This window comes from Lolium rigidum, chromosome 3 (genome assembly GCF_022539505.1).
Source record: "Lolium rigidum isolate FL_2022 chromosome 3, APGP_CSIRO_Lrig_0.1, whole genome shotgun sequence".
In the NCBI taxonomy this organism is placed as follows: domain Eukaryota; kingdom Viridiplantae; phylum Streptophyta; class Magnoliopsida; order Poales; family Poaceae; genus Lolium; species Lolium rigidum.
Genome location: NC_061510.1, coordinates 405857530 through 405872885, shown reverse-complemented (window position 1 = coordinate 405872885; position 15356 = coordinate 405857530). Strand labels below are relative to the sequence as shown.

The 15356-nt window shown below is 41.4% G+C and overlaps 2 protein-coding genes across 3 annotated transcripts; both read left to right on the top strand.

Moving 5' to 3' along the window:
* Positions 1-4690: 4690 nt before the first annotated feature.
* LOC124697814 (probable calcium-binding protein CML21) lies at positions 4691-5269 on the top strand. Its single transcript, XM_047230352.1, has one exon. It carries the CDS (start codon positions 4691-4693, stop codon positions 5267-5269), a length of 579 nt encoding a protein of 192 aa, XP_047086308.1.
* A 3618-nt stretch (positions 5270-8887) lies between these two features.
* LOC124700998 (60S ribosomal protein L24-like) lies at positions 8888-11764 on the top strand. Of its 2 annotated transcripts, XM_047233062.1 has the most exons (7): positions 8888-8965; positions 9842-9885; positions 10005-10080; positions 10181-10282; positions 10717-10865; positions 11443-11597; positions 11634-11764. In XM_047233062.1, the coding sequence occupies exons 2-6, from the start codon at positions 9875-9877 to the stop codon at positions 11588-11590; spliced, it is 486 nt and encodes a 161-aa protein (XP_047089018.1). In that variant the 5' UTR covers positions 8888-8965; positions 9842-9874; the 3' UTR covers positions 11591-11597; positions 11634-11764. The 2 variants fall into 2 exon arrangements, with proteins under 2 accessions (XP_047089018.1, XP_047089017.1); XM_047233061.1 differs by having other exon boundaries at positions 11443-11764.
* Positions 11765-15356: the final 3592 nt, after the last annotated feature.

Here is a 15356-nt window from a genome sequence, read left to right as displayed (position 1 = left end):
AAGACATCAAATATAAGTGTTGCGGTACATATATCTTATTATTATCTCTAGCAATTAACAAGAAGTAATTAAAATTTAGTAAATAATTATATTGCTAAGGAAAAGACAAATGGTACAATGGAGAAAATAGTCTTCCATTATTTTTTAATAATACATCATCTATTAACTAAGGGAAGACAACCTTCTCTTTATTTATTTTCTCTCTTCTAACTAAGTAAATGTTTTAACATGGCACGAAGACTGGCGTCATCCTATTGTACTTGTCCTTATAGCCTCATAGAGTCATATGGTTCGACGTGGGTTTCTCTTACACAGTTGCGTATCACAGGGATGGTAGACTTGACGCCGAACCGTCGCTAAAGTCATCTTTGGATATTGTTGGAGTCTCCCTCACGTCTCCTACTCGATTGGATGGGGTAGTTGCAACGTATTTGCACACGCCTAAGGGCATGTACAATGATGATATCTTAACAATGCCATGTAGAGTAAATGTTGAGGTGGACAATAGATAAAGTTAAAAAAAGGTTTGCCTTTCCTTTATTTAGGGATGATCTTATAGTATAATCTCTCTTACCATTGTAAATGGTTATTAAAGATAAGAATTAAAAGATAACCCATTGTATACATCATATTTGTTTATTGTATCTAATTTATGTGGCGTGGTTAAGATAAGATGGTCTTATTAACCATTATACATGCCCTAAATTCTAACTTTATATTTCACCAATAGCAAGCCGTACTTAATGTGTCAAGTGGGATACCACCAAAATCTCACTTACAGTTTATTTTTCGATTTCTAGTTCAAATATTTGCTCTTGTTGATAGTCCATTTTGTGATTTTTAGTTTAAAATTTTCCCAAATAAACTATGGTTTGAGATTAAATAAACATGAAGAGTTGCTCGATAAAAAATTCCAGTACTAATCACAAATGTGTGTGATTTCAGAATAAATCAGGTGACTCTGGATCCTCTTTCAGAATGTTTTGGACCCTTTTTAGAATGCTCTGTTCTGTATCGTCCGACTAATAATTAACTAATATTCACTTAGTTTGATAGATTTGATTATACTATCCTATAAAATCAAACATGGCAGAATCCCGGTCAAATTTACAAACTTATTCACACATGTCTATAGAAATTTTCTCATTGTTCTAGCAACTAGCCATGTGGCCCTCGCAATCGTCTTATGTGCACTCAATATGTTCGAGTAATAGATTTGTGGTTCTATAAATTTTAAAATATTTATTTCTTAATGGTATTCCTACTCTCATCAAGGTTCACATAGTTGCTTGTCCATAACCATAGTATGTAGAGGGTTAGCTAAATCACTAAGGTCGTTGGTCTTATCTCGCCTGTTATTGGACGTGGCAAGGGGATTGTTGTTGAAGAAACTTTCTCGGCTGAAAGGTAATGAAGGATCACTTGCCATGTGCTTCATTGGTTTCTATAATAGTTGTAGTTCAAAATTTCCATGTATATTCCTTGATCAGTTTAATCGCCATGCAATACTGCCCTCTTGTGTAAGGAAAGGATTGCATGGGATGTGGTGGGAGAAATTAATAATAACACAATTAATCGCCAATCTAGTCGTTTAAGTGTCATCTGCTGATGTAGCCACGCTCACGTGGAATAACGATGGTCTAAATTTGTCATCCAGTATTGAACGCCTTAACTGCGCCAATGCTCTTCTTTTTATCATCATTCCATTATCCACACATGTTCCGCAAAGAACCGGCGCTGATCGCCTGTTGTTGCGCTTGTGATCATGCACGACGCCTTGTCACGGGTCGTGTGCGTGGATCCCAGTAAAAAAAAAGATGTCAGATGAATTTTTTATTAGACGATTGCAAGGGGATTATTGTTGAGAAACTTTCTAAGATGATAGGTAATTAAGAATCATTTGCGATGTGCTTCATTGGTTTTCTATAATAGTTATAGTCTGAAAATTTCCATGTATATTCCTTGATCCTTTTAATCGCCATGCAACTTTTTTACTGCTCACTTGTGTAAGGAAAGGATTGCATGGGATGTGGTGGGAAAAATTAACAATAACACAATTAATCGCCAATCTAGTCATTAAAGTGTCATCTGCTGATGTAGCCACGCTTATGTGGAATAGCGATGGTCTTATTTTATCATCCAGTATTAAACAGCTTAACTACGCCAATGCTCTTCTTTTTATCGTCGTTCCATTATCCACACATGTTCCGCAAAGAACCGGCACTGATCGCATGTAGTTGCCCTTGTGATCATGCACGACACCTTGTCGCGGGTCGCGTGCGCGGATCCAAGTGAAAAACAAAGATTTCATATGATTTTTTATTGGACGTGCCAAAGGGATTATTGTTGAAGAAACTTTCTAAGCTGATAGGTAATTAAGAATCGCTTGCCATGTGTTTCATTGGTTTTCATAATAGTAGTCCGAAAATTTCCATGTATATTCCTTGATCCGTTTAATTGCCATGCAACTTTTTTATTGCCCTCTTGTGTAAGGAAAGGATTGCATGGGATGTGGTGGAAGCCACGGTCATGTGGAATAACGATGGTCTAAATTTGTCATCCAGTATTGAACAGCTTAATTGTGCCAATGCTTTTCTTTTTTTATTGTCATTCCATTATCCACACATCTTCCACAAAGAATCGGCGCTGATCGCCTGTTGTTGCGCTTGTGATCATGCACGGCGCCTTGTCGCGGGCGCGGATCCAAGTAGAAAAGAAAGATGTCAGATGAATTTTTTTCGGCCTCTTGGTTTAAAATAGTTCTTAAATTCTTGGTCGACATTTCTGAAATCTCGCTGGAAATTAGTTATTTTAGTTGCCATCGAAAGAACTTTAACCTGAAAAACTATACAAATATTCATATAATTTGCTGAAATTTAACGATTTTTGATAAATAACAAATTTAAATTTGGAGGGGCGGCATTTGTATCAACATGGGTGTTTACTTTTTTTACGTGCCTGCTAATTCGTACAGAAGAGGGATTAAATTTATTTTCCATGAACAACACGGATATATGGCTTATTGATTTTTTAAGTGCCTTGAGTCCTGCCAGGCAATCAAATTCGGGTTTCTAGCTAAGCGCAATAGAGAAATTTAAAGAACGCACCGAGTGCTATAGAAGTACGATAGTCAATTTCTAACTCCTCTTTTCATGCCATACATGGTCGTACGTGATTTTCCTTCCATATTTGATGATGTGGTTATTATTAAACGTGTCAACATGGTTACACAGTTACTACGTGATTATTAGCCTTTGGTTAAATCCTACCCGTAAAGTATAAATCTAACTATTTAAATAATTTTAACCAATCAACTCTGCATTTTTTTCCTAATATTACCTTGCAGACTCAACCAGCTGTTTTTTTTCTTACGGAAAGAATAACTTGTGTACCCTTACGTGCCGGAACTTTATATTTGTACACATACATTGTTGTACGTAACATTTTCTATTTTTTAATCTCAGATATTAATATCAAAATCAGTGGTTGATATTTTTTAAGCATATGTGGATTAACGTGGTGTCTCGAAAAACACCCTTATTTTGCTTTATGTTGCTTTTTTTTTCGGGCGCAGGTGGTGTCGTATGGAGACCGGACATGCCACAATTAATCATCTTTTTGTTGTCGTATGGAGACTGGATTTGCCACAATGAATCAGCTTTTGGTTAGCTTCCTCCACGCGTGACATATTATTTTGTCCGTGTTTGTTACCTCGTTTGTACATAATTAATGTTGTACGTATCCTTTTTATCTTTTAATCTCAGCCACTAATTATAGATCTAACTGTTTAAATAATTATGATGATGTGGATTAACGTGGTGTCTCTATTTTAGACATCTGTATTTTGCTTTTAGTATGTAATAGATTTCTTTATGTAGCTAGTGGAAAAAACACAGGGTATGTTTTGCGTGTTCAGACGAGTATTACTTCTTGCATGGATCTCAACGTCGTATCATCGTTTTTGGCACCGCCTGAGAACTAAGTAATTCACAGTTGGAGAATAGCAAAACCCTTAAAAAAACACATCAGTGTAACTTTTAGTTTCACCTTCACTACTATCCAAGTTTTTTTTATAGAAAATACAATTATCCAAGTTACCTAAAGAATTACGTTAGCTTACTTTAGACTTACTAATTACAGTGAGAAGGTAGACCTATTCTCTCAAATTGACGTTAGGCGCCACATGTTATTTCCTCTCAAATTGAACCGCTAAACACACACCATTGATCTTTGCTCGCAATTCTTGTCGGTTACGTTCTAGTTTGGCGTCATCGACTATGACGACGGCCACTATGCAGCTGAATTGACAGGAAACTACAACGACGACGCTCGATCTCTCTGTTGTTTAGCTTGTACCAGTGACCTTGCAAATGCAGAGGAAGACTGGGGAATTAATCACCCCACGCACAAGTCATCCGCAAGTCAAGTCGGCTATTGATATTTGATACCAACTAGGAGAAGACACAAAAAAGTAGCACTATCATATTACTCCTGGCGAGTTGCCGCGAACTTCCACACGTACTCCATGTCTCCATCTCCATCTTCGCTCCTTGCCGGAACTCACTATATATATGCACTCGCTCATCCATGGATGCGTCAACACAATAACGTTCACCCAAAGCCACGACCTGTTTTGCAAAAGGCTTTAATTAACCATCTGTTTAGTTCACAAAGCCTTGTCTAGCAAGCAATGTGGGGAGCTGCGCTCTGCCAAGACGGTCTGGTCATGTCGGTGTCATCTCTCCTGATCGCGTTCGTGTTCCAGCCCCTGGCCAAGAACGCCATTCTCACTGGCCGTAGCATCCTCGACCTCCTCGGACGCAACGGCGACGCCAGCGTCGTCCCTGACGCCCCACGGTCGCATTGCAAGCAGTGCGCCGCGAGGTATGGCCGGGACGGGGACTGCGGGCGCCTGTCCGGCTCTGACGCCGCGGCGGTCACCGCGAGCATCGGCATGCCGCTGTCGTCGTCGACGTCGGTGTGCGGCGTCTGCGAGGCGATGGGGGTGGTGGAGGAGGTGGCGTGGGGCAGCAAGGAGGCCGCGGAGGCTGAGCTGCGGGAGGCGTTCGGGGTGTTCGACCGGGACGGAGACGGGTACGTGAGCGCGGCGGAGCTGTGGGGCGTGCTGCGGAGGCTCGGCATGGCCGAGGGCGCCAGGTACGAGGACTGCGCCGCCATGGTTGCCGCCGCGGCCGCACGGCACGGCGACGCCGGCGGCGACAGGGTCGGGTTCCGCGAGTTCAGGGCCATGATGGAACACGCGGTTTAGTATTAAGAGGAACGAGTACGTGGTCAGTGGTTGCGTATACGTGCGTAGCAAACATCGGGCGCCGTACGTTTGATTGTTTTCAGTTATGTTCATACTTCAGTGTTGGTGTAGCTTAATTTGGGTCGTTCGATCAGCAGCTAGCTAGACTCAATATGTTTCATTAGTGTTGAATAAATAAGATGTGAATTATTACAAGCTTCCAATTGATTTGTGAACTGGAAATGCACCGCTCAAATCTATACCCTGACCCAACGTCGTCACGTCGTATGATCATACAGACCTGAGCGTCGAACTGTTGTTGTTGCAGCACAGGTCTCATCGAATGCTTTTCCTTAGCAGAAAGGGCACTCGGTCAGGTACCAATGACTTGGCGTGCAATCCTCGTATAATGCTTAGTTACATGTGTGAATTGGCAGAACAAAATGTCGACTGCAGAGTAGATTAATTCTGCTAAATCGATGCGACCATGGCAACGATGGAAAGAAACTCTCACGAAACTTACAAGGGCAACCGGCCGGCGGACGGGGAGATGTTAAATCTGAATCATGGTCTGGCGCAGGCTAATCCTAATTTGCAGGCAAGGGAGCAAACAGCATATCCTCCTTGCCACGCAAATGTACGTGGTCGGTCCTGTCGGCAGCCTACGCGCGGATACGTGCATCGGCACCAAAATGTACCTGGCGCCGACCACTGGTGTGTTTACCAGGTTGTCGGCTGTCGTTATGCACGCCTCGTCAGCAGCTTGCTTAGTGTGGGCCGGACATGCTTAATTGTACAATTGTATTATCAGAAAGATTGTCTTTTTTTAGATCAATCAGAAAGATTGTCGTCGTATTACTGATCCTGCCACCCCAAATCCTTCATCCACGAAATATAAAAATGTGTACGGTAAAACATTGGTAAACGGAGCTTACTGCAACAAAATATTTTACTGTACTATTTTGGACAAGGTGAGCGTCTTTTCAATTTTTTCGTAGCGGAAATAACAAGACATATTACCTCATTAAAAAATATGTCTTATTTTTTTTCTACTACTAAGATGTATCTAGGTACATTTGTATCTAGATAAAACTAAGACATTTATTTTTAAACGGACGTAGTACAAAGCAAGAGGATGGGAACACGAGAAGTTGATGCACCGAAGAAACGAACCATGGAGAAACAAGTCATGACTATTGAAATTTGTAGCGTTGGCAATGGAGCAGTCTTGGTTCGGCCCCCTCTGTCGCTCTCGCGAGGGCGGCTCAGGAGACGACTGAAATCCTTGCCACTGACACCTCTCCTCTCTCGTCATTGTTTGAGGACGTCGCCGCCACCCCTCCCCTCCTCCCCCCTCACCATCGCTGGAGGATGTCGCCGCCACCCCTCTCCCTCCTCATACACTCTCGCCTTTTGGAGGACGTCATTGGGCGAAGCTCGCTTGGTACGACAGTGACGGTGGGGCTACCCAGTTGCGGTTCTTCGCGCCGGGCCGCTTGCGGACTCCTCGTGCAACCATGGTTGACGACGTCGAGGTCCTTCACACCTCCAGATCTGACGCTAGTCGATCTCGGCTACACCATTCCGCCTTGTCCTATGTTGTCGGTTGGAGCCTGGACTATGCGGGCGGGCTAGGAGTGGCGTCGGCGGTTGGGTGCTAGTGCTAGGGATCTCCTGGAGGTTGTTGGACGGCTCTACTAGACGGTGGCGTGTGGGTTTTCTCGGTGGCTGGTGGCTAGCCGGGGCGGTCCCCTTTCTTCCCTCTCGGCTCGCTCTTGAGAGAGAGAGAGAGTTGGAGGTGTGGTACTAGGGTTCTTGGATTTGGTGCTTGCGAGGGAGGGGGGTCATGACTCTTGGAATGAGCTTGGTGGCCGGCATGGTGGAGGGTCTGGTCCTAGACTGTAAGAGTTGATGGGCCTGCTCCACGAGCGTCTTAGCCCACTAGCCTAGCCCAATCAGAGACCAACACGGATTTTCGTCATGCCTTGGGTCATCTCCACAAAAAACTAGTCTGTTAGTGGGGGGCACCCTCAGCCTTATAAGTCGCTCCCGGATTCCACCCAAAACCGATGTGGGACTAAGCCCAACATGCACCACCTGTGCCAGATTGGATGACTGTCAGGGCATTCCGTCTCGAGACCGCTTTCGCTGAGGACGGCCGATTGTCAGTGCAATGCGGAGGCGTTGGCGGTAGGATTGTATCGACTTCCTCTTTAGGTCTTGACATGCTAGGAATAATGAGTTAGATGGTGTGTTTGTGAAAGCACCGCAAGGCTTCAGACATTGTCGGCAACAACGACGTACACGAATGCCGCTCACCCGCTTGGAGGCTTCTCATAGGCACTTTCGATGCTCATCTGATTATTGATTGTCTTCTCACAGGCATTTATGATGCTCTTAATTATGACTTGTGTCATCTCCGAGTTCCTCCTTGACCTCCATATTCATCGATGATTTTCTCCAAGTTGGCTCAACTTATTATAAACAGTTTTCTTGTGTGACCAGTCATGGGCCTAGGGGTAGTCGGAGTTAGTGCCCTACCACGAGGGGGGGGGTTATGGTGTTTCCACTAGCCGGTTGACAACTTGGTTGCTATGGCAAAGACATAGGTGTTCATTGGTGCGAGTGTTGGAGCTTCCGCGAAAGTTGTGCATGGCTCTATCCTATGCCGACAATGAGGATGCTTACAGGCGTTGTTTCCTTATCTCAAGGCATTGTCATGAGGTTCCCCTCTTTGAACCTGGAGTTTGGTTTGCTCACTAGTGCAACTAGTTCGTGTCCGGGTGTTGGTGCTTGCCAAGAAGTTCGAGAGGTGCTAGCCTGATTTGGTGCATTTCGTCGGTGTGGCTTCTATGATACTGGCGGTGTTTATTTGAAGACTTGAGCTTCTTGCATAGAACTATTAGGTAGGAACTTAGCCCTCTTTCGCTTGCTCTCTTTCTGATATTTGCCTTTAGCTTTTCACATCCGGGCTTGTATCTCTAGCTAGTCTTCCAAGTTTTATATTTTTTGTGTTGTTCCGTGACCGTGTTGTTGTAATCATGGCGGGTAGATAATTTCGTTAATTTAAAGTTGGGCTCAATACCCGAAGTCTATGCTATGGTAGCACCACATATCGTAAAAAATAAGTCAGAATGGACCTCATGATCCGGTTCATAAATATTTCCTTGTTTCCAAAATGAAACGTGTCTAAATACATCTAAGACAAAGTTAAGTCTCCTATTTTGGATGAAAGTAGTAACTGAAATGAAGCTTCTCACATGCAATACCTCCCTCTTTTTCAGGGGATAATATCTGTCAGTCTCCTTTTCGCTTCATTTTTGGCGAATAATTAGCAGTTTAGTTTCTTCGGCGTGGGAAACACATTGGCTTTATTTTCCAAGAGAAAATTAAAGCTACAAAATGCTTTTTCTCAAAAAAAAATCGTAGGGTCTCCGATAGAGCTGCTCTGTATCGCCAACAACCAGGCCGAAGAGCCCACTAGGCCCATCGAATACCAGAGGGCCAAATACCTCTCAAGCCGTACCGGCTCAATAGCTAGGCAGATCGTCAATCCTCCCAACCGGGCCTGGACGGCCCTGATCCACTACAAGGACCATATAAAAGAACCAGGACCGCCGCCCGGCGAAAACCCTAGCGCACGAGGCGGTGTAGGCGGCAGCTCGCGCGCGCTCCCCATTCCCCGCCGCAGCCGGAGCCCGCCGCTTCCAGTTCAAGGTGAGAGCTCCTGTCCCCCGATCCCTTTACCTAAGCCATGCCTCGATTTGCTTCTGGATTGCGCCAGTATCTGTGCACTGCCGCATTGTTTATGGTTTACTCTTTTTTTTTGTGAATTATGGTTACTTCGTTGTCATCAAATTCAACCGTGCAAAACCTTCTTCGTCCATCTGAGGACGCCCTCTTCGCGTAGTGGTTTATCCATGCCGTCTGAATACACCAGTTGAAATTCTGCAGTCGTGGCTGCGACTTACTTCAGTTATGATGTGGTGCTTGCCAGTTTAGATCCGGATGCAGTTCAGAAGACAAATTCCACATGTAGTTGTGCATGAGAATTTTGTTTCCATGTGCCCTGCTCTGTACGTTGTTCTCAGGAGTTGCTGTTGTTGTTCACAACATCGGATGATGCACTGTATTCTGTACTAGTCTGTTAATCTATTTGAGGCCTTGTGGTGAGGCTGCACATTCGAAGCGGTGTTATTTGAGGGCAATGCTTGGCATTGATTGATGCGGACTGGTATAGCGATATTAGAGGCATCACTTGAAGAACCACTTGAAATGCTGTAGTTGTTGGCGTGATTTTTATTACAGTTATGATTTGTGTTGCTTGCCAAGTTCCTTGGAGTTGTTGGTGTGGTTTTCTTCAGATTATGTTTCCATGTACCCTGCTATGCACATTGTACCTAGTAGTTGTTCCTGTTATTGTTCAGCATTTCTGATGATGCAATGTAGTTCAGTTTAGTTTGGTAATCTATTCGCAATGCCTTGCACAACCTGCGACAAGGCTTTGTCTTTGAAGCAGTGTTTATCGGAGGGCAATGCATCTTGATATTGATTGATATTGTCGATGCTGATAGCTATACATGTTGTTTCTAGGTGAAGCTCTAAAGGTTTGTCAGGGCGGAGAAGATGGTTCTCAAGTACGTTACTTTCTTTTTATAAGCTTTGCCACGTTTAAAAATCTGATGTTGTGCCGAATTCGAATATATGTAACATTGCCTCTGACAATCTTATTATTTTGTCTGTCCTGTTTCTACAGGACAGAGCTCTGCCGTTTCAGCGGTACCAAGATATACCCGGGAAAGGGTATCAGATTCATCCGTTCAGACTCTCAAGTAATCTTTTAGGGCCCCCTGTCATAATTGTGCATTGTATTGAAATGAGTGGAAACACAATAAAATTGTTTGGCTTGTTCTTTGCCGCACCCAAAATCAGGTCTTCCTTTTCTTCAACTCCAAGTGCAAGCGCTACCACCACAACCGTCTCAAGCCTGCTAAGCTTACATGGACTGCCATGTTCAGGAAGCAGCACAAGAAGGTACATGCACTTATGCCTGTTCTCTTTAATGATATATATATGCTGATTCAGCTTATCTCTCTCGCTATCTTGATATCCTGCTAGTGTGCTCTACCTAATTTTTGGGAGTGTAAGTGATGCCGTCAACTGGTAGTCATTCGGTATGCTTTACCATTTTCCCTGATAAATGGTATTACTTGTCAATTGTTAGTAGTAGTTCAGCAAAGTGGCCTGTTCAATTAATACTGGGGACTTGAATGATCTGTTGACAGCATGAAGGATATAGTACTTGAATAGTGCAAAACCATTTTACATTATTAACCTTTTTTCTACCCTGTTTTCTTACATTTTCTTACCAATGATTTTTTTTTGATGTTTATTATGAGCAAACCTCTATCTGTCTGTAAGGCATCTAAAGCTTGTGCTTATCAGTTATTTTCTGGGTGTGGCTGTAGGATATCCATGCTGAGGCTGCCAAGAAGAGGCGCCGCACCACCAAGAAGCCGTACTCCAGGTCTATCGTCGGTGCTTCCCTTGATGTCATCCAGAAGAAGAGAGCTGAAAAGCCTGAGGTCCGTGATGCTGCCAGGGAAGCTGCTCTTCGGTAATTCTTCCTCCATTGATTTCAACCTTTGCTTCTTTGTTTTGTTGAGACCCATCATACAAAGTCCAGTCTGTCCTGCCATCCTACTCTGTTGCATTTGTATAGTAAATTATTTTATATTTGTTCTAGTCAAATTTTTTTGAGTCGCAACTCAAAAGTGAGTCGCTGTATATTCGCAAGTTGCTGTTATTTTGATTAAAACGACTCATTGACTGTTACGGCAACTATACAGCGACTCAAAAACCATGGATCTAATCCTGTTGCTGAACTGTGTGCCTATGTGGTGGTTTTAGCATTGTAACCTTCTAATGAGCCAACTATTATTTGTTTCTTACAGTACATTTATGGTGTAACTGATCGTAGTTATGCCTTAGAGATGATGGCTTATATTTGTTCTGAGAAGCCATTTTGTAGAGCATGAGTCTGTCCATTGAGAAACATGCACATAACGTGTTCTACTTTTTTTGTTCCCATTTATCCAGTTTACCATATCAGAGGGCAGTCTTTTTATCTCGTTTTTCTTTCTGATTATCTATGAGGCACTTACAAAGTTACAATGGTAACCGCTTTCTAACAGTGAGATCAAGGAGCGCATCAAGAAGACCAAGGACGAGAAGAGAGCAAAGAAGGTGGAGGTGACGAAATCGCAGAAGACTGCTGGTAGAGGCAACGCCCCCAAGCCTGGAAAGGCCCCCAAGCTCGGTGGCGGTGGCGGCAAGCGCTAAGCAGGCCACCGCTGCTTTTCAACCGCTGATCAACCTGAGTTCTAAACTAGTTACATGATGCTTTAGCGCCTATCTTTAGAATGTATTTTTTGTGGCTCAAACCTGTTGTTGGTATGCCGTGTATGGGTGCACAGACTTATGGTTCATCAATGTGAAGATTGTTCTCTTTTATCTGGTTGCTGTTTTTTGCACCCACCTTGTTGATGTTTGTTTGTGCATTTTCTTTGCTATTTTGCACGTAATCAACAGTAGCCGTCGACTAGCTCTTGTAGGTATTAGGTGTTAACAATTTGCAAACTATGGTTGGAAATTAAAGAAACAAGTATAAAAAAAGATTAAACTCTTATCAAAGTATTCAGCAATTTTAGGAAAATATAGGTGACTCTAGACCCTCTTTCAAAATGTAGTCCCCTCCCCCAAGCCAATTTTTCTTGAACGGGCGTTTCCCTGTATTGATTGTCTCATAATTAGGTTATTTCTTATTGAGTTAATAACACCACACATATGTGTGATGTGCAAATTCATAAACAAACTTGTAAACCGTGTTAAATTGGTAGATTTTAGTTTTTCTAATGTCGCATGTGACCCATTTAGATTTTCAATATTATTATTATACAAAATTTATGTTCTAAATATTGTTTAAATTTTCATTAAAATTAATAGTTAAATCATCAAAATAGATGTGACCAGTTGAGACATGGGAACAAAAACTTAGTTCCTTTCTTAATCCTTACTAGTTGAGTGCCCGTGCGTTGCCACGGCCCTGTAGTTTTGTTCTTCATTGCTTATTAAATTTGAAAACCCAAGTGTACGGAAAATATAACAATGTAGTGTTATGAAAATAAAACAATGTTGTATTTCTTCATACTTTCAGCTTTATGAACACACCATAACTATGTCACTAATGTGTGAGAAGTGCAGTAAACAAAATCCATGTCCGAGAGAGGTAGTTTATTTGAAGGAGGATGTACCACCACCACTGCATTATATCCTGCCAAAAGCTAATAGTACATAACGCACATAAAATCAGTTAGTTCAATCTCTCAAAATACAGATCAATCCATAAAGTAAAACATTCAAATATATACATATTCTTTAAGAAGACCAATTTTGATAATTCCTTCAGGATTTTTAACATCTGGCATCATTGTTAAAAGCATACCTGTTGTTTACCTTCTTAAGCCTATAGTTGTTGCTGAGACGCTTGGGGGAGAGGTTTTCTTTTAGTTTTTCAAAAGTTAGCTGATGTCATATATCTTGTGCTCAGCTCCTCTTCTTCTGGGAGCTGCCCCTATTATGATATACATCTCTTCTTAATAAAGTGTTCTTCAACTGAATTGAGAATACAAAAGAATATGGTGCCAAATCCAGAGGTTTTTCGATGTAAAAATGTCAATATCAAAATTTGTCAGCCTAAAGACAAAATAAAATCTCTGTATCTTTCTATCTAGTAAACTGCTGCGATAAGGAATTGATATCAGTTATAAAGCTTCGTTACCTAACAATAAACAAATGTAACCAGTGCTCCTAGTAGGAAAGTACAAATTTCTCATCTTCATTTTCCCTCGGTGAAGCTTCAGTAGACTCATGCAAATAATAATTGTGTAATTGTTGTTTTGTATTGAGTACATTCTTTTGTTTTGTAGCTTCTTTAGGTGTCACTTTGGGGCGTAGTAAGTTCCATGCAGTTGATCTTTTCATTGTTATATATTAACAAATAGCATACACCAGTTGACAGCAATGGTAATTTTGTATGCTCCAAACAGTTCATGTTATAGCGTCAATATAGAGCAAGGGACAAGTGAGTTGTATTTTTAAGGTATTTTGGTATATGTAAATACAGAGTTGCTGCCATCAACGAATTCATGTTATAGCTCTTTATAGAGCTGGCCCCGAGCAGATCCTTCTCCATTATATGCCTCAGCGCCACCATCCCTTCCATCCAATAATATTTCGAATTTCCTAAGAATATCCTGTTTATGGAATTCATTTGTACCTTAATTCAAATCCAACAAGAGCAACTTTATGGCAACTTTCTGGTCTTTCATCAGCTTTCCCTACATAATTCAGACCAAACCTTGAGCACTCATGAATATGGCTCATACAAGTGTAGAGTAATCCGGGACTCTGAAGTACATGATTGGTGCATATGACGAGCAAGAGGTTGTGGTGTTTGGACTTCAATATTTCAATTTTTTTAGGGAACAAACTTGCTAATGAACCTACCAGGTAGATACAGCCGAAATAGATATATCCAAGTTTGTTTCTTGAGCAGAATATTTTTGTGGCCTTTCTAGGCACTTTGGAGGAGTAGAGATATGCAATAGTGTGAATACGGAAAGTTTTACAATGCTTCAAAAGAACATAAGCTAAGATATGTAGGTTTACCTATGAGTGCTGCACAATACAGATTATGAATTTTTCTTCCACCTGACCACTTGAACAATTTGGCTTCTGGAACCTTTTGTTCCACGGGAGCGTAGGAAACAAGCCATTGCTAGAATACGGAAATTTGCTTCTCTGAAACTTCTGATACGTCTTTAGGAGCTCATGCAAAGAAACACTCGATAATAACCAGAGGAAAAAAGGAACAAAAAAATAAATTGTAACGAGAAACATCAGTTTCTACTTCCCATACCATTGTGTATATATGTACATGCTTACTTAAATGGATATATGATTGCAATTTCACATTCATATTTAGTGTAGCTATACTTTACTCATTAGTACATAGTTAATAATGTAAAATTAAAACGGCTCACTGGATGATGCACATCACAATTTGACCTAGTCGCACATAAAATTATGATGATTAATTTACTCAGTTGCACAAAAAAGTTATGATGAATTACTCACTTGTGCACAGAAGTAAAGATGGATTGTAAAAATAAAGGATGCGCATATATATGATGTTGCTTGTGTAAACTGACACTAAAATTTCACAGATTAATAGTTACATAATGGTCGGACAGGGTGTTTCTGCACCCGGGTGCATATGCACCCTTTATTTGAAATGCATATTAAATATATTTCCAAATGTTAAAAAAATAAAAACAAAAATGCCTCGTGTATACCTTGACATGTTACATGTTCACAAAGTTGTTTTAGCAAAAACCGATATGTTTTGTGCCCTGTACTAAAAAGACAAATTTTTGGTGTTAAAATAGTCTATTTCTCGAGGCATTATTTGTCTTTTTTACACATGGTACAAAAATTGTTGGTTTTACGTGAAACTTTATGTGTACACATAGAACATGTCCCTGTACATGCTAAATTTTTTTCCTAAATTTTTTTACTTTTTCAAATATGTTTTATACATACCAGGTGCATATGCACCCATGATCAGTTTTGGTTTTCCGTTTTCTTAGTGCATTACTCATGCATACTGTGGCTTCATAGAACTGTTGTCTTCACATGCAGCAGTAAACTACTAACCAGACCCTCGATAGCGAGTCCTCACCAAAGAAGTTACGTGCATTCCGTAGTATAAAAAGGGAGAATCTTCAGAGCTTGATCCCAAAAAAGTGAAACATTAGGCATGGTTGTATATATCAAAAGTACTCTTCTCCATGTACGTAGGCTATCTCGTGAACTATTTCCCTAGTCTTAGTCCAATGAGCATATTTGTGGGATCAACATGCAAAACCTTGTCAATCCAAGAAGTTGGTTCCATGGCTATATAAATCATCGGACACGAACATGCTTTGCCACTGGTGCCTAAGATTCTCGATGCAATAGTTCCACTATCCCAACACATGCAAGACCA

Excerpts from the sequence above, each read along its gene's own strand:
- LOC124697814 (XM_047230352.1), top strand. The coding sequence starts at position 4,691 with ATGTGGGGAGCTGCGCTCTGCCAAGACGGTCTGGTCATGTCGGTGTCA.
- LOC124700998 (XM_047233062.1), top strand. Across the intron at positions 10,283-10,716 it reads TCAGGAAGCAGCACAAGAAG|GATATCCATGCTGAGGCTGC; the intron begins GTACATGCACTT and ends GTGTGGCTGTAG. Across the intron at positions 10,866-11,442 it reads GCCAGGGAAGCTGCTCTTCG|TGAGATCAAGGAGCGCATCA; the intron begins GTAATTCTTCCT and ends GCTTTCTAACAG.